This window comes from Dermacentor andersoni, chromosome 3 (assembly GCF_023375885.2).
Source record: "Dermacentor andersoni chromosome 3, qqDerAnde1_hic_scaffold, whole genome shotgun sequence".
In the NCBI taxonomy this organism is placed as follows: domain Eukaryota; kingdom Metazoa; phylum Arthropoda; class Arachnida; order Ixodida; family Ixodidae; genus Dermacentor; species Dermacentor andersoni.
In genome coordinates, this window is record NC_092816.1 from 61,929,853 (window position 1) to 61,953,515 (window position 23,663).

Genomic DNA, 23,663 nt, shown 5'->3' on the forward strand with positions numbered 1-23,663 from the left:
ATGGCTTCGCCATTTACTAGAACTTCACAGTGCGTGCACAAGCTTCACTCGGGAGCAACTCACGTGTATCAAACATTGCCCAGTGGCTGGCATCTACGATGTCATAAACTGGACATAACAAGGGAGGCCTCGAAAAAAAACAGTCCTGAGAGGTAGAGTGATCTTTTATGCAATATTGCGGGCTCCCTGCTGTGCACAGTGGAGTAATATTAGCTTGCATGCCTATGGCAGCGTTGTTTAAGATAAGAAGTGATAGTAAAATAACACAGTGAGCTATGCGCACAGCTTTCAATGTGCAGTATACTACATGCTATATGCAATAAGTATACATCTGCACAACTCAAGCTCGCAGGGACGCAATATACGCAGATGCATCGCTAGCTGCAAATGAAAAGGCTGCACATGAGTACATGCATAGGGAAAAAAAACAGACAATGCATAACACCCACTTGGGGTCAGTAAGGTACATGTACAAACCTTATCTAAAAGGTCGGGGTCAGCGCCAGCTTCTAGGAGGCAACGAACACTTTCAAGATGACCTCTTGCTGATGCTGTGTGGATTGGAGTTTCGCCTTCCTGTTCCAAGATAATGCAAGTTTTCCTTCAACTAAGGTGCACATAACAATAAAAGCAAGTCACTGTAGAAAATGAGTGGCGGTAATTTTTTTTTTCAGGCAGTCAACGACAGATCTTAAAAACCACCGACACATTGTTAATGATACACAGACACAACTGTAACGTATCACCTTAAGATGGCAACACCATTAAATTTCGACCTCCTACCTAATCAACTCGTCCTGCATTTGGCCATACTATATTACCTGAATGTTTACATTGTAGGTTTGACAATAAGTTAAGGTGAACACTACGGCACACACAAGGATGAGAATGAAGAAGGGTAAAATTGGTACCAGCACTGCCAATAAGTAAAATGTAAACCTTACAGAGACACTAAAGAGAAATATATTATTGTATGCTGGAGTGAAAAATTACAAATTCTTGTTTACCATAGCCAGCAGCTTTAATGTGAGTGGGAGCTTGGTAACCCAGAAAACATGCAAAAGCAATGGCCAGGCAGCTTGAAACACCCCCGTGAAGCTCCTGTGCTGCAGCCTCCCATGATGCCATGGATTTTGACAGCAATTGCGCAGGGCTAGTTAACCATTTACAGTTGAACCTCGTTAAAATGATGTTGCATATAATGTGACAATACCTCCATAATATGCATCATTATAAGCGTGCCCCATGTGGATATCTGCAAAAAGTATATATACTATTTACTGTTACGTCAAGGTTTGACTGTATTCACGAACAAAGATTACAACTGCATTCTAAAGAAACCAGAAACTTAACCTAACAACTCCTGACAATTTTTTTCGATGCTAGAATGGCCAAAATACGTGGAAATACAGTTAAAAATTTGTGATGGAACAATGGTGTGTTGCTCTTGGTGTTTAAGTGTAGAAATTGGAGAATTTTCGACCATCATTACATCTGCTAGTGCTCAATCACATTGCATCAAATGCAAGCAAACGAAGCCTTGAAAAAAATATATATCTGGTCAGTCTAAACATATTTGGTATTGCTCCTTGGTGTCCCTTTAAAAGTTTGCAATTTACATTCTAGACACGACAAAAGCATGCACTAACAATGGTTTTTGTACAGCACTCTAGAGCCAAATACAGCAGCAACATTTCAGTGTTGATAACACTGCTCATACAAGGTACATTTCAAGAAATTTTTCTTGCAAAGGATCAATGAGAACATGACCCCACCCCCTCCAAAAGAAAGATCTGCCGGCTTCTTTTATAAAACATTTTGCAAGCGCCTTTAAGGTCTGTGCATTCGTAGCATTTGTTCACTTCCCAGATAGGGCACACACCACAAAGCACAATGCCATGCACAAAATATAAAGCAGCAACAAAAATTGCTCAAATCAAAATTAAAGAAATCAACCATGATATCGAACCTTGTTCCGAAGGTGTGTGTGGGCCCCTGCTTCACACAGAACATGCATAATTGTTGGGAACCCATGCCATGCTGCAATATGCAATGCCGTGTCTCCATGCTGTGGCAAGACAAAATGTGTGAAAATAATCAATGTTCTGTGCAGCGGAAAACAGTGCAATGTGTCCTGCAAGGCGTAATGCACACAAATGTAATCATTCAATTTTGAATTTATCAGCTCAGTCAACAAATCAAGAACAACTGCAATTTAGCATTTCACAAAAGCTGAACAACCTGAAGTTAACTCAATTGTGTGGCGCCAGACACTGACAATACTAAATTGCATAAATCAGCCAATGAACACTGGGCAAAATTAATTTTTCCATACATTGCTGCAAAACAGGGCTGCATAGTTTTAGGAGAAAGAGACAAGGGGGGAAGACAAAACATGAATGAAAAAATGCTTCAACTGGTTTATTTCATGAAGAAGCGTGCGGGAAGTAGATGCATGGGCACAAAAAAGATGCCTTTGCACAGAATACCATGCACATATCATGAAAAAAAAAAGGACAACGAAACAATGAAAGACAAATTCTTGTACACAAAACATGAAATTACAGACGCATAGACTAACACTTGCACACGACTTCAACTTGTGGAAGCAACTGCGCTCGAGTTGACCTGCTCCAGATTTTGCTGGCAACCCAGTCAAGAGACTTGCCTATTCGTAAGAGCTATCAGAGGGGAGTCTTATGCAGTGGCCATGCCTTCCTAATAACCTACTGTATGGATCTAGAATGTTTTGCCTTATCCTGTCGTTGCTGCACGCCACGCCTGTTGTGTTTGCTAAGTTTGGGGTACATTATCATGTTGAGCAACAAAGAGCGAGGTTTCCTTCAGCGGCTGCCACGTGCTTGAACTAATTATTGTGCTCCTCAAGCCTTTCGTTGAGGCACTTGCCTGTCTAGCCTATGTGTGCGGCTCTACAGGACAGCAGCATCTTATGAGGAACTCCTGCCTACCTCACGTTCGACAAACTTCTTTATGCATATTTATTTATCGAACACCACAGTGTTCATGCAGGCTCGTGGATCACAAAAAGCACAGTAATGTAGTGCTTTCACAACCTTCTGGTCTGATGATAAGACCCACTGATGATGTGGAACGATCTGTTCCGACAGAGTCAAACCCAAGTCAGACTTTGAGGAGGGTGGACGAATTCAATTTCTTGCAAAAAAAAAAAAGCTGCAGTGAGCTCTACTCAAAACAAGATCCTTTGCCAGAGCCAATCGAGACGCATGCTGTGAGAAGGTTTTTACGGCAGGATACCAGTTGCCGGTGGTGTATCAGGGGGCTAATCAACAATGTCGAAACCAGCATTCACACCTTTAGAAAACAGTATGATAATGAGCATATGAGCTCCTGTGCCTTACTCAATATCAGAGCTGAGGACGACATAGCTGCTGGTGACACTTCTGAACAAATAAGAAAATAAAAAGCCAGAAATTCTGCCATGGTGTGGCCGCTTCAGCGAAGTTTAGTGCCAATCTTTGACCATTTAGAGCCTAGAATGTAACTTCAAGGCACTTTTTGGATGCCTCCTCTTGCAACTAAGCCACCATGATCAACAATAAATGTGTCAAACCTGGCTAGCTTTTTACCTCATTAAAGCTTTCAATCGCTTTCAAGTTACAGATTTACTCAACTAAACATTTCATTTCAATCAGTCACTCTTTCATTTCATTCAGATCTCATTCACATCATTCACTGCGTACATAGCACTAACTTATTTATCAAAACTCTGGTTGTGATGATGCGTTCAATCATCACCTGACTAGCTCTGTCATATTTGGTGTACATTTGATTGATTGATTGATTGATTGATTGATTGATTGATTGATTGATTGATTGATTGATTGATTGATTGATTGATTGATTGATTGACAATATTACTTTCCTGAAAGTTCAAGGGGAAACAAGAACTAAAGGCACACATGCCTAATGGAGGTCCCCACTCCGCATACATTTCAGACAATGGTTTTCACGTAATAGTAATTACAATTGTGTTTCACTCAAACAGGTATTGAAAAATGAAAAAAATTATAAAAATAAACGACCACCTAACCTAACAGCTCTACGTATACAAAAAAATTTCAGCATGAACAATTAACATGCACTGGTAGCATAATTAAGGCATTTCATAGAGAAAACATTATAGACACAGTTCGATAAAAATGAAGCATTGTTAAAACGAGGACAGGATTACCGCTTACCTCATCAGCCACGTTAATATTGGCACCAAAGGAGCAAAGAAGTTTGACTGCTGGGTGGTGACCATAGCGGGCGGCGACATGCAGGGCAGTCTCACCGGACTTGTTCTGGCAGTCAACCGAGACTCCATTCTCCCAAAGGTACTGGATCACGTCCGTGTGGCCTTGCCGAGCTGCCCAGTACATGGCACTGTCCCCATGCTGGCAAGAGTCAAAGGAAAGGTGTCAGATAAAACACTATGCTAGTAGCAATCTAAACAACGCAGAAGATTACAGGAAGGTGGAAGCTTTATGCGATTAACACTGGTCAAACAAGAGGCGTCGCTGGAGCCAACGTTTTTGCTGCCCTGACGAAGCCAAGTTCCCTTGCCGAAATGTTGGCTGCAGCAACATTTCTTGTTAGACCACTGTTAATCACAATGTTAGTAACAGTGCTTTTAGGATTTGTCTATCAAGGTGGCAGTGATTCCAGGTGCTTGATGGGTTTAGCATTCAAAAGCATGCACGAGGGTAAAAAGGGGCACCACAAGGAATGACTCTGGATTAACTGTAATGACTCCAGAGTCATTCAAGTTGCTCTTCACGGACATACCATGTCCCTTTTTCTACAGCGAAGCTGTTTATGGCTAGGTTCGGTGAAGTTTTCGTATGTGTGAGATAAAACTATCATCATCAGCAATGGCTCGTGCCATTGCTCGTACGTTTGCTGTGGTGGTCTTCGTCCAAGTTGACTTTGTTGCCGCTCATCATGCCAGCGTTCCCATACGTCCCCTCGCACTTGTGCCACTGCTCGTGCCTTCGTCGTCGTCTTCTTCCACAACTAGCTCCGATGGCGCTCATCATGCCAGCGTTCACATACTGCCCCTTCCTCTGCGAAGGGGCTAACGGCGCTGGCCCAACCGCGAGTCGGTGTGGTAATTTCGGTGTCAAATTCTTTGCCTCAACATATCGCGAAATGAAAACACGAATGTATATAGCGAATTAGTATAACGAATTTATAACACGGATGAACGTGAATGTATAACAATAAAAGTGTGTGCGCGTACCCTTCATCACGATTACCACCAACCAAGACAATAAATGCATGCGTACCCTTGTTCAAAATTCGCTGTCACACCTTTGTCGTGTGCTACACAGCTTAGCTTGTCATCCACCTTCACAGAGTGGTATGGCTCATGATTTTTTTTTTCATTTTTTTCTACATACATTGTAGGCAATGGGGCTGCTCAAGCAGGTGAGGCATTGCCATAAATGTGTTAGTAACGAATTTTTGAAAGAATAGATGTGTATTGAACAATTCAGCTTCAAGTAAGTGCACAAATTCTCCAAAAGTGAAGGAAACTCATACTTGCAAACTAATTTGCATTGTTTTATCGAACAAAAGATCACACAGAACATAGACATTTTGCCACTTATGGAGGTGGCATTATGAGTGCACAAATGGGCTAAAAGAGCAAATAGACCCTACTTATCTACGAAACAGCTGTAAACATCTGGGACTTACTGCTGGACTAAAAAAAAAATATGTTTCAGTTTGATAATGCGACAACATTGGCGCGGGAGAAACAATGGAGCCTAAGATAATTGGTTGAATCATGGTTTATCTGCCGTAATCGGTCGGTACGCAATTCTAACCGTGGGCCGGATGTTCATGGCTGCTTTGTAGATAAGTAGGGTGTATTCATTCTTTTAGTGTACTGATGATACCACCCATATAAGTGGTGGAACATTTATGTTTCGTTTGATCTTTTGTTGAGTAAAACCAGTGCAAAGACGTTTATGCGTGGAATGGTTTACTACAATCAGGAAATTAAGAGAGTGCAGAAAGGCACGAATAATATTCCCGTCTCGCTTGCTGTGTGTTGTGTTTTTTCGGCGCTATAACCCTCTTCTGGAAGCACGAATAAAATGTAAGAAATGGAACTTGCACAGTGAGTGTTCTCTACCTTTTACTGTTCTTTTCTACACTGTTAAGTTTTGAGTCGTTAGTCAAACACGCAAATTAAGCTCCTACGCAGCTCAATAGCTCTCCAATAGTGGTGCGACTATAAATGTGTTTATTTAGAAACACTCTAGTGATAACAGTGTGCAGACACGAATGCCTGCCATACGCTCTCTGATGAACCCCACAAGGAGCTGTGCAAGTCATTCTTGCGCATCACACTCGATCAGTAGCCACTTACACTGTCTGCAAGCTTCAGGTTGGCTCCCTTTGAATGCAGCAGCTTGAGTATCTGCAACTGCGCCAGGCCTGAAGCAATGTGGACGGCTGTTTCTCCATGCTGCAAAACAGGAGAATTTGGCATGTAGTCCCCACAAACAAGCATGGAAGATAGCTAAAAGATGGGAGTTAAGCAGCAAAACTATAACAATTGAACTTCGATATAACATCAATAGAATAAAGTACACCTAAAAGATTTCTAGCTGGTATCAGCATGTAACAAATATTTTTATAACTAAGTAAACTGTAAATAAATAAATAAATAAATAAATATGGAAATATAGAAATAGATATGGTCATGACGAATATCATATGAAAAGTCAATTCTTAGTCATATGCAACTTCATTGTAATAAAGTTTCAGTGTATTTGTTGTATGGACAGGGTTTGGGAATGTTCTTTTTCATTCATAAACATTGTGCATTCTCTTTGTTTGTTTTATCCAAAACAACCCCTTTTCTTTCTAATGGCTACTTTGTATTAAAATTCTGTGATGTGTTCTTATTCTTTTTTCTTTGCTTTGCTTCCACCTTTTCTTAAGGACTGGTTTAGTGATGAAAAGAATTCCAGAGGCTGTTTACATAAAAACTCACCACTTTTTTTAGTCACTGTCTTAGCTGCCAGTTTCAACTTTCCCACTGCAGTATATATATATATATGTATATATATATATATAAACCATTCGCAAACCAACACTCGTTCCGTAGTCATAATTTCTAACTTCTTTTTAATATTCCAGGATTGCTATCAAACAGTAACTTGTGTAGATAAATTCGTTTCAGACAGGTCTGATTGAGGCATTAACCATTCTCACACCTACCAACCACATGCAACTAAGCAACTCTTACCTAACTGCAAATGTTGTGAAAACGGTTTTCAACCAGCAATGTAAAAATTATAATAAGGAGGTATGTGCTTAATCGTCGTAACGACTTGAAAAACAATATACATTTCGCAGCCAGTATTGAAAGGCCTTCTAGTAGCCTTTATAGGAAGAAAACTTTAGCTTCATCTAATTTTTGTCCTGAAAGCAAGCAAGCATGGTATTAATGTACGGGATGAACAAAACTGTACTTGTATACTTTATGCATTGTTTTGCACTAAATATAAACTGAATCTGTTGCGGCACAATAAAACACTTGCATAATACCCAAGCATAATTCAAAGCATAAGGCTTTTACGCTTGACAATATTTTGCCTTAAATATGAATTGGATTATCTTTCTCTGCTAAAATATAGTATGGTGCAATGAAGAAATGAAGGAGTGTAACCTAAAGCTGAATATCATTACAGCTAATTATCAGCTGTCATCGGTATCTGGAGGAACATTAATTAAAGGACAAAAGCTAGGGTGGTAGATAACGCTGTTGAAAAGCTAAATAAGTGTCTTTTACAGAAGAATAGAGGCACAGTACACTACAAAACAATAAAAATTAAACCTGGTTGCCAACGTGATTTAGAAAATCCTGCATATGCTACCCGCGGGGTCGAAAGATCCAGCTTGAATAGGCTTGTTTATCGCTTAACAAATAAATGAATCATTGCACTAGATTAAACAATAAGAAAATTCAATTTGGATACAGCCTTGGGTCTCAAGTCTGGGAAAATAATAATAAAGAGAAAGCTAACTCATGCCATTTGCGGAAGTAGCGCGATATTCGAAACGTCACTTTCGAGAATCGCGGTTCTCGCCTGGTGCAGAAAGGTGGTTTTCATTAGCACGCACAGACAAAAAAAAAAGAAAGAAAGAAAGAAAAAGAGTCACATTTCCTATTTATGAAGGTGGTGCCGAAAGCGTGGCGCCGATAACGTCACTCAGATTTCTCATATCAGAACTTTGCAGCAAAACCGTGGCGCGAAGTTCAGAGATGAAAAATCTGAGTGGCATCATGGAAGCGTCAAATTTAAAAACGAGAAGTGTAAGACCTTTCGCACCTTTCCGGACTTTGTTGGCCGTGGCTAGCTGCTGCCGCTGTCTTACGGAATAGGTCATACAGATAAGTATAAAAGAATTACATGTCCGATGGCGATGTCGAACCTCGGTCACCTAGCACAACGGTCCGATGCTCTAACCATTAGGCCACAACTTTTTTTTTTCCTTTTAATTAGGCCATAGCTGCATGTATACCTCTAGTGTCAATGCCAATAGCTAATTGGGACCAGTGGCGCGTGCGTGCGAGAGCATGTGCACGTTCTCGCGTTCTCTCTCACGCGCGCGCGCGAGAGAGAGAGGGGGAGAGGGAGGGAGGGAGGGAGAGGGAGAGAGAAAGCACTTTATTTGCACCGGTCAGGGAGTATGGGTGATCGGGGTGAGACGCGCTGTGTATGCCACTGCAACGTTCGGGGGCTCCTCTATCTAAGTACAAGGGAGATGAGAAATGGTTTTATTGTGACAGCAACTATAAGGACACTCCAAGGTAACTTTTGCCGTCGTCGTCAGCGTTGCCGTGAGGTTCCGCATATATTTAGGTATATATATGCAATGCGCCACGCCATGGTATATGACTTTTGTGTGAGAGCTTTGTGGAGTACAAAGGTTTAGATGCTGCGGCCGCCTGTTGCGCCGTGTCGCGTTTTCACGCCGCCTGGGCTGACGGTTGCAAGACGCGCGCGTTCGTCGATGTGTATAGCCTGTCGTGCGTCTATTGCTCCGGTCGAGATGCGATCACCATATTATGCCTGTTTACGAAAATCTTTGCGTATACACCGATTTCCACACGGTACGTGGGATATGCATAATTTTCTTCCCCGCCAAAAAAAAGGGGGGGGGGGAGGGAGGAAAGGCCACTTTCTTGGCCGTAAAATGAAGACAAGCACGGAAGGAGTAAGCTAAATTGACGTTTTTTTTTATATTTAGCATGTACGTGCATCGATCGCAGGCGTTTCACATCGCACGGGTGCTCTAACTTGGCGCAACCGCTGCATGGAAACCGGGATATGTTCCCATTGACCGCTCAGCCTTTTTTTTTTTTATGGTAACAGCGGCTATATAGACCGCTTTCCGTGCAGGTTCTTCCCAAGTAAACGCACCTTATTGCTTTGATTGGGGTTGATGTGGGACATCGAGAAGAGTTCCTCCAGGCCGGCGTAGTTTCCTTCTTCGACGGCGCAGAAGAGGGCGGCAACCACGAAATTCTCGTCTTGCTGTGGACAGAAAGGAGACAGGGAGAGAAAAAATATAGAATACGTGGACGCAAAGTCAACAGACACGCGTATATATACACGAAGGGCGCTGCTCAATATCGCGCGCACACGCTGCAGACACCCTGCAGCTTTCTCGTAACCTCGATCGAAACAATCTATACGCGTTCGGCCTGTATCCGAGTTGCGCTGACACACAGAAGACAAGGCCGCGAATTGGAAGAGGGCTACATGACCGCTGTGTTTTCGACAGGAACAGTCGAAACCTTGGCAGATATATTACGGCGCCGGCAAGGACTATAGTTGCAAGAGGACGGAAGCCCTTTGCAGCTCTATCGTGAACGCAAAGAATAATAGCTGATGTTCTCTTCTTTTTCTTTTTTCTTTTTTTTTGGGGGGGACAGCGAGGCAGACCGGACGTGTTTACAGTGCGGGTAGCATTAACAAAAAAGTTATATAAAGGCCCAATGAAGCGGGACGTCGGCGCCACCGCTAACCGCGGTACGCTTGTTCTTCCGCTTCGATTTCGCAGCGATTTGTTTTTGTTTTGTTTTTAACTTCTTTATTGTCCATTGCTTTGACTTGTCGTTATGGTTGCCCCGTCTGTGGTAACCTAACGCGTTGTTCGAAGCTACGCGAAGACAACTTTCTCTGCAACCGGAATGGCCCTAAAGTGGTGGCACCTAATTCTGCTACGGTGACCTCTTTTTTTTTTTTTTTTTTGCTTACGATGTATGTCTAAGTAAGTCACAACAGTAATGGCGCCTTGTTTATATTGAGATGAACGCGTACGTCTTCTAAGTTCTTATTGCCTTGGATTCGCTCAACCGTGCCTACTTTCTTCTGCATGCGATTGTGTACACACTGCATAGAGTGAAATTACACACTATGAAATTACACGTTGCACATGGAATTGCATGCCATTACACGCTACATAGCATGAAAATAAACATAATTGTATGCATCCTATTTACTTGTATGCCATTTAATTTACCGCTCCACTAAAGCTTCGCAACAAGCGCGTTGGAGCTGCATAACTATACGTTTTTGATTGGGATGGCTGATAGCGCCGACTGCAATGCCTGCGGTGTCGAGGAGACTATAGAACATCTACTGTGCTACTGCCCATCTTTTGAAAACGAATGACATGACCTCTTCACAGCTCTCAATCAGCTAGATAGAACACCGTTCACCTTGAACAAGATTTTGGGACCATGGCCTCGCATATCGCAGCTACAAAAGGCCACAAAAGCGCTGCTGCGATATTTGAAAGCTACTGGACTGAGTCATCGTCTGTGATCCGGACTGAGTGACCGAACGATATCCCCAGTAGACTTTCTCTTCTTCTTTTAATCTGTCTGTCCCCTTTTCCCTTTCCCCAGTGTAGGGTAGCCAACCGGGCCCAGTCCTGGTTAACCTCCCTACCTTTCCTTTATCATTTGCTCTCTCCTCCCTCTCTCTTGCATCACTTAAAGGGACACTAAAGGCAAATATTAAGTCAAGCTAAATTTATACATTAGTCCTCGAGAATATCTACGGCGTCAATATTATCACGAACAGAGCCTTCACAATACAGAAATTCAGGTAAATGCAGGACATGATTAGAGACTCCCCTGGGCCCGATGACGAAAGCACTCCTCAGTTAAATTTTGTCGCTAGTACTCAAGCACTCGTTGCATTAACCATCCTTGTATTGTATTATAAGACGAAATAAAATTCTACTTGTACAGTTCTATTTGAGTTTTAGGGAAGAGAAGTCATTGAAATCACCCTTGACAATGACGCGGGCGGTCGAAAGGTTTCGTTTTCGCTCGACTCTGCGGTGCCCACGCTTTCGCGTTTCAGCAGTTTTGCTATCGCGTAGTGCTGCGCTGGTTTTACTTGCTCGCAAAACTCGCACAAACTGCAAGTAGCAGAGAATTCATCTTCGATGTGATGTCGCGGGATGCCCGAACGGTCTACGCCATTTGACCAACAAGCAGCTGCAGCGGCGAATCCATCGCTCTGCCTTTAATCTGCCTTGGTTCGGTACCACCGTCTATCGGGCGTCGTTTTACTCACCGACGGCCGCAATGAGTGGTGGTGATGGCGGATGCAACGTCACCACTCCCTCGGTTGAGTGGCGGGAGATTTGAATTTCGAAAAAGCTATTCGCACCCTTCAGATGCAATTTGCTCGTAAACTAACTATTTTTTGGCACTAAACAGGCGTTGAGAGTTTTCTGGAATGGTATTTAAATAGTCCACGTCGACTTAGTAATTGCCTTTTGTGTCCCTTTAATAGTTACAATATCGATGACAGAATCCAGAGCTTTGCGGCAACGTTGATGTTAGGTTAAAGAAAATACGCTTGCACTAAAATTTTACCCTTGCACCTTTTTTACCCCTTTAGGACTCGTGCGAGAATCGAAGAGAAATTTAGACAAGTTCCACGCACACACCCGAAACAACTACGGAGGTTGCGTAAGGCTGATGTGCAGCGCGTCCAAGGGCTGAATGGGCACAGGCACAAAATTAGAACTTTGATGTGTATTGAAGTGATTGTGAGTCAGTGTTCGTATCGTGTATTCTTAAAATAAACTTTTTCTAAACACACCAATCTCTAATAATGCGTAGTGGGGTGCAATATCGGCGTCATTTCTGCCTGGCCACCTACGCGACGTCATGTGGCGTCCAGGGCGCCAAGTGCTCCCAACGCGTGACAGACCTGAGCGGTGGGGCATAGTCCCATCTTCGCCGTGTCCCCATCGCCCCCTTCAAGAATCCATGTGCTGCTGCAAAGTGTAGTTGCTAGCGTATTTCGGAGAGCCGTGCATGCTGGTTTCCGTGGCCTTGGAGTTAAGCGCTTTATTACATTTGGTCGCTGCTCACGTGGCCGCTTTGCGCGACTTTTAGTTGCTGCGGGGGACTTTTGTCTGTGGCGTAATCGGTGCAAGGCAGTTGCCGCGGGACATAGTCGCCGCGCTCTGTTTCCACTTCTGGAGAGGCTCTACTCTGAGCTACTGTCGTTTCTGTCAGAGGAGTTCTTCTTTTTTGGGGAAGAGGAGTTCCTTCGACAGGGGTCATGCCGATTCCTGCCGGTGGCTGATGGACGTGTATGGCTTAATTTTTGACCAGCCTGGTTCTTGGAGCCATGCCATCAAAAGTATTCACTGAATATATATGTATGTAGGTGCCCGTGATTTCTGTGTGCTCTCGTATGCATAATCATCTTTGTATATACACATCTCATAACACCGCTACAAAATTATGTAAAGTGCATCATCATTGTACATAACCATTGCGTACACTGTATATATTGAACATATTGTGTAATGTGACAATTAGTTTATGTGTAGCTATGCGTTTCCGTGGGTCTATATGTGGTTATATGTTAGTGAGTGTGGACTGACACTTCTTTTCAAGCGTGCCATTTATACAATGATTCGTACTCTATATATGTTATCTCCTGGTGGAGGCACGCCGTAGTCCTCCACTACAGCGTGCCTCATAATCAGAAAGTGGTTTTGGCACGTAAAACCCCATAATCTAATTTTTTAATCGTGTTCCTGTTCTGTATTTGCTACGCATTTCTTTCTTTCTTTCTTTCTTTTTTTTTTTTTTTTTTTTTTTTTTACAAGCACTGTGCGAAGTGACGCAACACGCGAACAAAGCGTGAACTTTCGCTTCACTTACTCGCTCACTTGCTCGGTGAAGCAGTAAATAGCTTTTTTTTTATACACTGCGTATCCTCCTTCCATTTATTTTACATACATTTCATCATTTCCCCCTCTGCTGGCCGCCGTTCAGGTGTCAGCTGATAAGATAGACAGTTATCAGCGCGGCCAACAGGGATGTATTTTCTTCTTCAAGATTTTCATTAAAGTCAGCCCCTCACAACTACTAAATTTGGTTTGGCAGTCCTAAACAAGTCCGTGTGATCCCATAAAATGTTACAAGCGCATTTAGACGCCATCACACTCGTGCTAAGGCGAATACGAAATTTCTAGTGGATCTGAGAAACTTATACCCGACAGTGATGCACGTGCGCATTGGTATTGGTAAAAAGTAAATAGCACTGTTATTGTGGAAGTGTAGTGTTGCTTAATAGTGAGCTATCATGCTATAATATAGCGTCTGCAACGCGCTAGATAAATACCTGTCGATCAGCTCACGCACATCCGTTTGAGCGTTTCCAGCAGCCTCCGGAGTTTTCGTATTGAATGTTATCAGTGAATTCTGGCAACCCGGCCCAAAGTCGTATGAACGTTAACAACTTCGAAGTACTTCTCCCCATCTTTCATCCCCCCCATCCCGCTCCCATGTGTAGGGTAGCAAACCGGTTAGGCTAAACTGGTTAACCTCCCTGCCTTCCTTCTCCACTTTTTCCTTCCTTTTTTCCTTCGAAGTACATTCGAATAACTGCAGAGATCCCAACAAATGGCACAGTGGCGGATACTGCTCGCGTTCAAACTGCTCGCACACGAAAAAAGACTGAAGCTCAGAAAAACTAAAGACAGAAAGAATCTCTGTTTAATAAAGAACCTTAAGAAACAGTCCGCGAAGGAACAGAAAGCGAGAAAATCTAACGTATTACCGCAGAGCCCGAGGGACCGCGGGTCACAGAAGTCGAAAAAATCAATGCGGCGTCGTACAAGGAGACGTAATAATCCGGGACGCGGCAGATTATATATCCTCTCGGCATTCGCCTCAGAAGGCGACAATCATCGATCCATACAATAATCACATTACGCTCATAATTCAGTCTGCAACAAACTGAACTGCGTGAAACGAAAACATTATTTCCATTTTTAGCGACAGAATTTACGAGCTGCAGCCTCTTAAGGCAACGGCTCAAGCACTTCCGACACAAATTAAACCAGCCAAAAATAACACGGTCAGTGCAGAGCGCCAAGTTAAAAAATATACTAGGTAAGACCAGCCAGCTTTCAAGGAAGCCCAGCGAGTGATGCGAGCGCATCAACTTCGCAGCGTAAACGAGCGACGCGTCCGGCAGGTTGTAGAGCGTGCAGATATGATAAAGGCAGGTGGGGGGGGGGGGGGGGGGGGGCGTAGACTGGAACCAGCGAACAGAGTTGGGCGCCCATACACAGCCTGCCCCCCTGCAGCCCGCTTACAGCTATTTCGCGCACGCACATAAAGGCGGCGCATTTACGGTCTCGCACACTTTCAAGGAGCCCCGCCACACGCGACCGGTAATATACGTACTACACACCTCGTAAAAAAAAAAAAAAAAAACAGCAAAGCCAACGGCGAAGATCACGCATTGTAGGCATCTGCAACTCAAACCGGGGCAGCGCGCATGCTCCGTCTATCTGCCGGTATCGTGCGTGCATGCAAGCTTCGGCGATGAAAAAAAAAAAAAAGCAAGGAAGGCGCAAGCTGCGGGAAAGATGCATGCTCCGCGTGTGCGCGCAGCAAGCACACGCCCTTCTGTCTGCTCGTAGTACGGAGTAATGCGGTTAACGGTACCGTGAATGGACGGCTGGCTTCCCCAGGAGGCTGCACTGCAGGGCGGCGGAGACCGCGTCACGACGTTCGGGCGAACGCTGCCCTCTCCGCGAATGCCCAGTCCGGGAAAACCCGGAACCTTACCCCTGTTCCCTGCCGGTATTTTATTTCCTTTTTACCCCCTCCTTTGTTTCCTTCCTTCCTCCCTTTCTTCCCTCTAGGCCCGGGAGGTTCGATCAATTTCGGGAGCGCGTGACGTCACTGCCGGCGGCGGCGGTCACGTGTCGCGTTCCCGGGGGAAACTCGATCGTAGCGCGCATGCGCGCGTCCGAGAAATGAGAGGGCGCGTTTCGCGCTTGCTTCAAATATTGCATAAAGCCCCCGCGCCGCGATCCTTGTTTTGCAGCATTTGCTGGTATTCCGTTAATTGTCTTCTTGGCGCTAATGACGCGCGTAGTAGGTGCGCAGCCACAGACACGGCTCGCCATTGACAAAAAGAAAAAGAAAAGAAAATCGAGGGTCCCGTGGTAAACAAGTGTGACAGATGGCTGAACTGTACGTCACCGCACGTGCAAGTTACGCGTGAGTTGTAGTCTCGCGATTACCGTGGAAATCGCTCCTCTGTTGACGGGGCACTGGAATATCACTGTTCTCCGCACAAAAGGCTCCATCAAGTTCTCTGAGACGTAACATCAGGCGCCTGACCTGAGCGTATACGGCCCTCACCTATAACATAGGCTATTCTCCTTCACGTTATATTAAATTTTCTGTCAAGCGAAAAAGAAAGAAGAGTTTAACACTGGAGTTATACATTATATCTCTCTTGAGTGATGGCACCCTTCAATTTCTAGATGTAAGCAAAGACAAAGGCGTTGATTGTTAACACTCAACAACTTCCCCATATTAGAGAGGGCCCCAAGTTTATGACTCCGGGTTGATTTTGAACGTTTATATATGTTCTTTAGAGTGTACCGAAATCTTAGAGCCGTTTGGCACGTTTGTTGACTTCTGTTTCCAACCATCATGTGGAGAAAAAGGTGTGCAGAAAAAAAATTATTAAGCGCAAGGGAAGGAAAATGAGATATATATATATATATATATATATATATATATATAGAGAGAGAGAGAGAGAGAGAGAGAGAGAGAGAGATAGATAGATAGATAGATAGATAGATAGATAGAGAGAGAGAGAGAGAGAGAGAGAGGTCATGTCATACAAGAGATATGTGGGTGGCGTATATAAAGACAAGCAGGAAACTAGAAAAAAAAAGAATGACATCCATTTAAAACCTTGCCGTCGTTTTATATAACCGTTGCTTCCAAGCCAGGCTAGTCTTCAACCCGTACCGTGTTTCTCTTCCCTCTTCCACGACTTCCATTAAGGTTTCGGTGGACGCTGTGCGAATCGCACATACCTGTACATGCGTGCAACTACTATCTCGGCGAGCACGGTAATCGCCATCGTTCGACAATGAACTGACCACGCAGTGGTCGGACTCTTCCTTCACATGCGCGGGCGGAACGAGCGTCGCGTTGTCTTTCTCTCTCGTCGAGTTATATCTCTCGAATTACTCAGTGCGTCGTTCGTCATTCGTGGCCGGACGTACACCTGATCTCAACAATAGAGCGACTATTTAGAGCGGGATAATTAACCGCAGGCATTCGCAATTAAGGCGACGGGGCCTCCCAGCGGGAAATAATCAGTGGTGCCACGGCGATGCACAGTACGCATCCCGATTAGCTGCGCGGCGCACACAAGGAACCCGCATTCGTAGCTTTGAAGCGTCTTGATGAATCGTGACAGACTTTGCGTACACGTGGTGGTGGACACGTGGTTGCTATGTCCGTAGTGTGGCTGGGCAAGACGTTGTATAGGCAACGACAATCTCCAAGCAAAGGCTCCGGACTATCGCGGCTGCATTACATTTTATATTCTCTCTGTAAAGTATTCATTTCAACCCACGTCAATCCTTGCATTCATGCAACCATTTAACGTCGTGATGCACGGATACCTATGTCCTGTTCTTTGTGCGGCCCCCTCTTTGTTGCCGCTTCTGTGATATACAGTAAGACGGGAAACGTTCATTCTGGCCGGCTATTCCGGCAACACCGTCGTTAGTAATAAAAGAAAACATTATAAGCATACGTTAAAATTATGGGGTTTTACGTGTCAAAACCACTTTCTGATTATGAGGCACGCCGTAGTGGAGGACTCCGGAAATTTCGACCACCTGGGGCTCTTTAACGTGAACCTAAATCTAAGTACACGGGTGTTTTCGCATTTCGCCCCCATCGAAATGAGGCCGCCTTGGCTGGGATTCGATCCCGCCACCTCGTGCTCAGCGGCCCAACACCATAGCCACTGAGCAACCACGGCAGGTATTATAAGCATACGTGAAAAAGAAAAGCAAGGCTAAAGAAAAGGAAAGCTAAGTAAATTTAATGTTCTACAGAAAAGCGCTGCCTAAGTAATGCCTGTGCTTGCGATAAGTCTTCGAGGTATCGACACTAGAAGCTGAAATGACAATCCATCGCGAAGCAAACCTGCGCGCACTCAAGCATAGCGCGATGACCAAATGTAAAAAAGAGAAATTATATAATAAATAAATAAATTGCGGGGTACGTGAGAGAGAGAGAGAGAGAGAGAGAGAGAGAGAGAGAGAGAGAGAGGAACACCCTGGAAACTATAGCGAATGTATAATGAAAAAATGACCAGGTTAGCTGTTCCGTTCTGTTAGGAATGCTTTGCTGTGGCGAGGTTGAGCTCTTGCGTACCTCTGCCATTACGCTTCCGCAGCCTTCGCGGCGAATATGAAATTTAGGGGGAAAAAAGAAAATGGAACTGAAAGAGAGGTACACATTGCGATATTGAAACCACTAAGTCATCGTCCCACGTACGACAGTTCCCCTTCCCCGTTTCTCCCGGCCCCTGGTCACAACGGGACTGCATACAAGATACAAGCTCGTAACTGTTGAAGCGCGCGTTCGCGAAACTGTGCTACACATTGCGGTTTGCTCACAAACCCTGTCGTATTAGTGACGCCTGGAGAATGAGCGAACGGTTATGGAAACGTGTAAAACATTTGGGATGCACTTAGTCGGCCAGCGCCGTCGTTTCTGCGTTGGGCGGCCGGATGAACAACACGCGAACGTCTTGAGAACTGGCTGAAAAATTAAATTAAGGTCGTTGGGCTTAACGTCCTGTATAACTGCGAAGTGGTTTATTAGGGACGCCGCAGTGACGGGGTTCCGGAATAATTTTGACCATCCGAGGTTGTTCGATGGACCCCAAAATCTAAACGCACGAGCCTTCATGCATCGAACCCACGACCTCGTGTGAGCTCACGTGCTCGAACCCACGTGCTCAGCTGCAGAACGTCATAGTGACTGACCCACCGCGGCGGGTAACGTGCTGCAGAGATGAACGGATGGTCGCCCTTATCACTTTGATCCCTTTCCCTCCAATAATTTTCACCGCCTCCAAATACAGTTCTTACACATGCAATGAACTCTCGTCACACGAGCTTTCTTGCATGCCGCCCCTATCGGAATTGTGGCTATACAGTGCACGGTAGGGAGGGAATCGAACTCCGCGACCTTATGTTCAGAACTCGCATAGCCTCGGTCAAGTCAAATGCGGCCAGTTGGGTGGTCGAGCGGCGCGCGCGCACACACACACACGCGCGCGCACGCACGCACGCACGCACGCACACGCACGCACACGCACACGCACGCACACGCACACACAAACACACACACACACACACACACACACACACACACACACACACAAAGGCACAGAGAGAGAAACAGAGAGAAGATTACGGAGGATCGGCATGTTTGTGCACTGCAACTCTCGCTGCAGATGTCAACTGACAGGCTTGTCTGTCAACACACCAAAGAGTTTATATTTGAGGATGCACCCGCCTCTCGTATTTATCTTCCCCTCCAGCTACGTCAAGAGAGCACGGAACCCCCGATTGGAGCGTACGAAGGAGCATCTGGCAGCGTAAGAATGCAAAGAGAGACCCAAGTGCGACCGCGCGCGTGAACACTGATAAGTGCGAGAGAGAGGGAAGCCTCCTTCCCTTCAGCACAGCGGGCCGGCCGAGGTCAGCGCACGCGGCGCGGCGGAGTCGCAGTGCGGAACGCGCTTTCATAACGCGCCGCTGCCGCCGCCGTCTTTCGCCATTCCAGGTCGCCGCTGGCGTCGCGAGGTCACGGGGCCGACGCCTCCCGTCGCGGAAGCCGCCCTCCGCGCGCGCCTCTCGGAGGGGCGCCTCCGACAAAGCCGGCCGCTAATACAGGCACCGCTGGACGCAGTCGTGATTATAGTAACGATAGTTAGCCGAGTTTCCCTGTTCCGAACCCGTAATACTGGAGGGGACAAGAGCCGCAAGACCGATGGCGTAGCACCTCTTCTTTCCTTTTCTTACTGTAATTTGAAATGTCTGCCCTACCGCCCAAGCTGCAAGTAATCAATGCACGTATCGTCGAGTGAAGTCGCAGCGCAAACACACAAACGTCTTTGTTTTTGTGCTGTTTATCCGTCACTATATATACGCAACTTTGCCAACTAGCCGCACTTTTCAGCCTCAAACAATGACAGCACAAGGTTTGTCAACCACAAGGGGGGGGGAGTTACTTACAGTGAATCCAGGGAAAAAGTGTGATATTCCCTTCCATGATCAGTGTTTAATTAAACCAATCCAAGTGCTGCATCATTCTGAAGATCAATGTAGCGCAGAAGGAAGCAGTAATATGACGGCCTCGTCCTCCAATGTCGGGCTGTTTAGTGCGTTAAAATTCGAACCAAATTTATGAAGCTTAAAAATTTCGCTCGTGAGACCTGTTTGTCACTGGCTACTATTGGCTATTGGCTGATACATGTTCTACGAACAAGCCAAAGCGTTCGTAAAGACATGTGCACATATATATGGAATGTGCATCATTCCACATTGCACAGTTTTGATCACCTATCCACTCCTGCATGGGCCTGACGAGGGCCTGAAGTGTTGTAAATAATTTTTTTTAAAAAGCCTGAGGGGTCGAAGGACTGCTTCCTAAATATGCGTCCTGTATATGTTTTGCACGCAATATCATGCTGAACGCCATCGACGTCATCTTTGTTACTGCAACGAAGTGTTTAAAAGAGTGTCATCGCAGTCGCCGTGCATTCCTTCGACTGTCTAGTCCGGCCTTATTGACCGAAATTGTAGGCCTTCGACTGTCTAGTCCTGCCTTATAGAGCGAAATCGTAGGCTGAGAAATCAGCCGAGTGCTCGACCGAAACATGGTTAACGTTGCCAAAAAAAAAAAAAAAAGAACAAAAGAAACGAAAGGAATGGACGGGGGGGGGGTGCATTTTTTATGAGTGGTGATCGATATTTCATCACAGTAAAATGCTACTCCATCAGACGTCACATGAACGAATAATTCAGTTCAATTAAGAAACTCAAACATTTTCCGCGCCGAGAGCAGAGCGTTTGCGCTTCACTTCAACAAACTTTCACTTGAACAAACGTTTCTTGAGATTCCTTGAAATTCGTTCAAGTTGAATATTTAGCGCAGACAGGTTTGAATTCGCATCCGCAACACACCACTCGCAAGCCGAATAACACCTACCCTCCTTGGGAATTACCCTACATTCTAGCTCACTGAAATGAGAATGCCCGTACTGGGCCGCCTGCAGCGTTGCCTCGTGCCATGCTCAAGAACCAGCCGCGAATTCTTCAAGTAGCCCCCCCCCCCCCCCCCCCCCCCGAAAAAGATAAAGAAAACCGAACACGGCCCTCGAAAGTAGCCGAACAGCGATTGAATTATCAACTCTCAAGCTTTGCAATTGCTTGCTAGTAATCGATAATAGAATGTGCCTTCGACCGAAGATTTGGAAACGAGGGAAATAACCAGAGCAGCACCAGGCATACTGTTGTTACAGAGAAAACTGTGGCTGTTTATAAACGATGTGTTGCTACTCGCTAATTTGCGGATTTACTAATGTACCTCTATAGTATGGATTCCAAATGAGCGAAACAGTAGCGAAGCGGTAGAGTAGCCAAAATTTTAGCACGTACATAAGACCATGTACCAGCTCCTGAAAGCAACCGTTTCGGCGCACAGTAGCCAAATCTGCAAACCCTGCAGGCGCAACGCAAAACGTTCGCAAAAGTTTTCACTGAGCGCCACTGCATGCAGAAGAGAGCGCTCGAGTTGAACGCATGCTCTACTTTCGTGGCCTACGGGGAAGTGCAGTGCCCGCGCAATACGCCACAAGGTGTTACCGGGTTCGAGGTCGAGGACGCGGAGGGTGCAATCCGCGGTCGCCGCGCGGCATCTTTGTTTTGACCACGGGTGTAAGAAGAGCACCATACCGTGAGCGGTCTACGACCTCTGTGAGCAAGACGAAGAAAGTGCGGATTAAGGCCGCGTCACAATGCTGGATGAATCGAATGCGTCAATGGACGATGTTCAACACATGTACGAGCAACGCTCCCACGAGACTTGCAAGTGGATACTTCCGCTGTTCGGAATAGGCAGTGATTCGGAACATCCGAGTTCGAGAGAAACGGTCCCCACTGTGTCTGGCGGCAGATACGGAGACGCCATTCAACGCACGAACACTGGACTAGCTCAACTTAACCATAGGTAGGACAGGTGCACGCGCCCCGCTCCTTTCGGATATTGTTCCGCGCTGTCCTGACACCATCTCTTTCTTGTCAGCATTTACTTATTTTCCAAACTTCACCCTGCAGTGAATGCACTGCACTGGTTCGTTACACTTACTCGTTTGATACGGCACGTAGAAGTTTGCAACTCCTACACCAGGCGCGTTTTTGTTTAGCCGCGCCAATAATAATAAAAAAAATGTCTGGCAGATAGCCCAATTCTAACCCTTGAGCTAAATTACTCGATGAGGCGGTCACTAATTCTACGAAAAATCACAATGCTTAACTGAATAAAGAACTTAACTAAGCTAATTAAGTTTCTAATTCATTACTTTACGCCACATATTTCAATTTACTAAAGTGCAACAAATGAGTTTGTCGGGCGTATCCATTTGGAATGAACATCCAAAATTACACCAGTTTGGAGATATTCGCCACCAAACTCGCCGTAAAAATGCACCGTTGTTCCACTTACTTTTTAAAGAAAACACTGTGTTATGCATTGAAGCACAAAAATAACTGGAATGCCAATACATTTCGTTAGACACCTTGAAAATTAATATCTCGAAACTGGTGTAGTCATGAGAATTTGTTCCAAGTGGATGTGCTTGCGAACTCACCGGCTCCAATTCGTAAATTTAAATATGTACCGTACAGTAACTAAATAAATAATATTTAGAGTAATTAAGTTGATTAGTCAATTAGGCCATTTAATTTCTCGTATAATTATTGGCCACTTCATCGAGTAATATTTAGTTCGAGGGTTAGAACAGTGCTATTTGCCTGTTCAAAAATTTAGTGCAGCTGAAAAATAGAACACTCTATAGGTGTGAATTTAATCACTTTGCACAGTTCAAAGGTTGTGTATACTGTTCATGTAGATCGCTTTACTTTGAAATGACTGAATGAATTCTGGGGTTTTACGTTCCAAAACCACGATTTGATTATGAGGCACGCCGTAGCGGGGCTCCGGATTAATTCCGATCGCCAGGGGTTCTTTAACGTGCCTCCTAACCTTGATATCAACTTTCCGTCTTGATAATTTATAAAGTCTATGCAATGTCTATGTATAAAAGTCGTTAGCAAGTATGTTTACTTTTGTTTACTGTGGTCCACAGACCTCCAAGCGGGTTGTCCGCAGAACGTCTGCAGATATTAGTCGACAAATAGTATGGGGCTATAAGTCTAGAAGCTGTTTAATATAGACAATTCATAGACATCACAAAAAAACTCTCTACAGACGTTTTACATATTTTTTTTTTGTGAGGGTGTACAAACCCTTGCGACGGGTCTGCTTTCCTTTCCTGAATTGCAGGGTAGCAAACCAGGCGCAACCAGGTTAACCTCCCTGCCTTTCCTTTTCTTTATCTTTCGCTCTTCGCTTCGGTCACACAGCTCTGCGTGTTTTTGAGTTCGTGGCTGTGCTGCATACTCGCTTAGACAGTGTTGCACACACTCTCTCTCTCTCTTTACCCTTTAGCCTCGCCTTTCACCTTCCCCCATGCTGAGTAGCAAACCGTGTATTCCAATCTGATGAACATCCCTCCCTTTCCCAGTAGCCGAATCTGGAGCCAATAGCCAGTAGGCAGTAACCAATAGCCAGTAGCCAGTAGCCAAATCTCCCATCGGTTCTGCTTCGGCTAAAGAAAAAAAAGAAAAAGAATGCACACTCGCAGAAACAAAGATAAGTGGGACAACGGCGCTACGAAGGACGCAGACTAAGAAATAATAACGGGCCAACTAAGCGCTCAGAGAGAGGTGCCTTTCGAAATGCTTCGTCTATCTGCACCGAGCCGTTTAACATGCCGACCTCACACAATCTTGGCTCGACCGCGTTTAATAGGCGGGGATGTCCCTGATCCAGGCCGCCAGATGGCACAATAAAACAAAGGAATATCGTGGGCAGCATACCGACGAGGCCTCGTAATTACTCAATTGACTTCAATGTGAGCGCTCTCTTCGTCTCTTAT

At 45.0% G+C, this 23,663-nt stretch overlaps 1 protein-coding gene across 4 annotated transcripts in view; it reads right to left on the bottom strand.

Moving 5' to 3' along the window:
* LOC126546982 (death-associated protein kinase 1-like) overlaps positions 1-23,663 on the bottom strand; it is a 153,981-nt gene that overhangs the window by 27,619 nt on the left and 102,699 nt on the right. For 2 of the 4 annotated variants that reach the window (XM_050194766.3, XM_050194758.3), the window contains exons 2-6: positions 9,468-9,581; positions 6,401-6,499; positions 4,221-4,418; positions 1,970-2,068; positions 478-576 (exon numbers count right to left, since the gene is read on the bottom strand). In XM_050194766.3, the coding sequence (XP_050050723.1) occupies positions 478-576; positions 1,970-2,068; positions 4,221-4,418; positions 6,401-6,499; positions 9,468-9,581 (609 nt within the window). Of the gene's footprint in view, positions 1-477; positions 577-1,969; positions 2,069-4,220; positions 4,419-6,400; positions 6,500-9,467; positions 9,582-15,049; positions 15,408-23,663 lie in introns of those variants that run through there. The other 2 variants (XM_050194777.2, XM_055062898.2) reach the window with 2 other exon arrangements.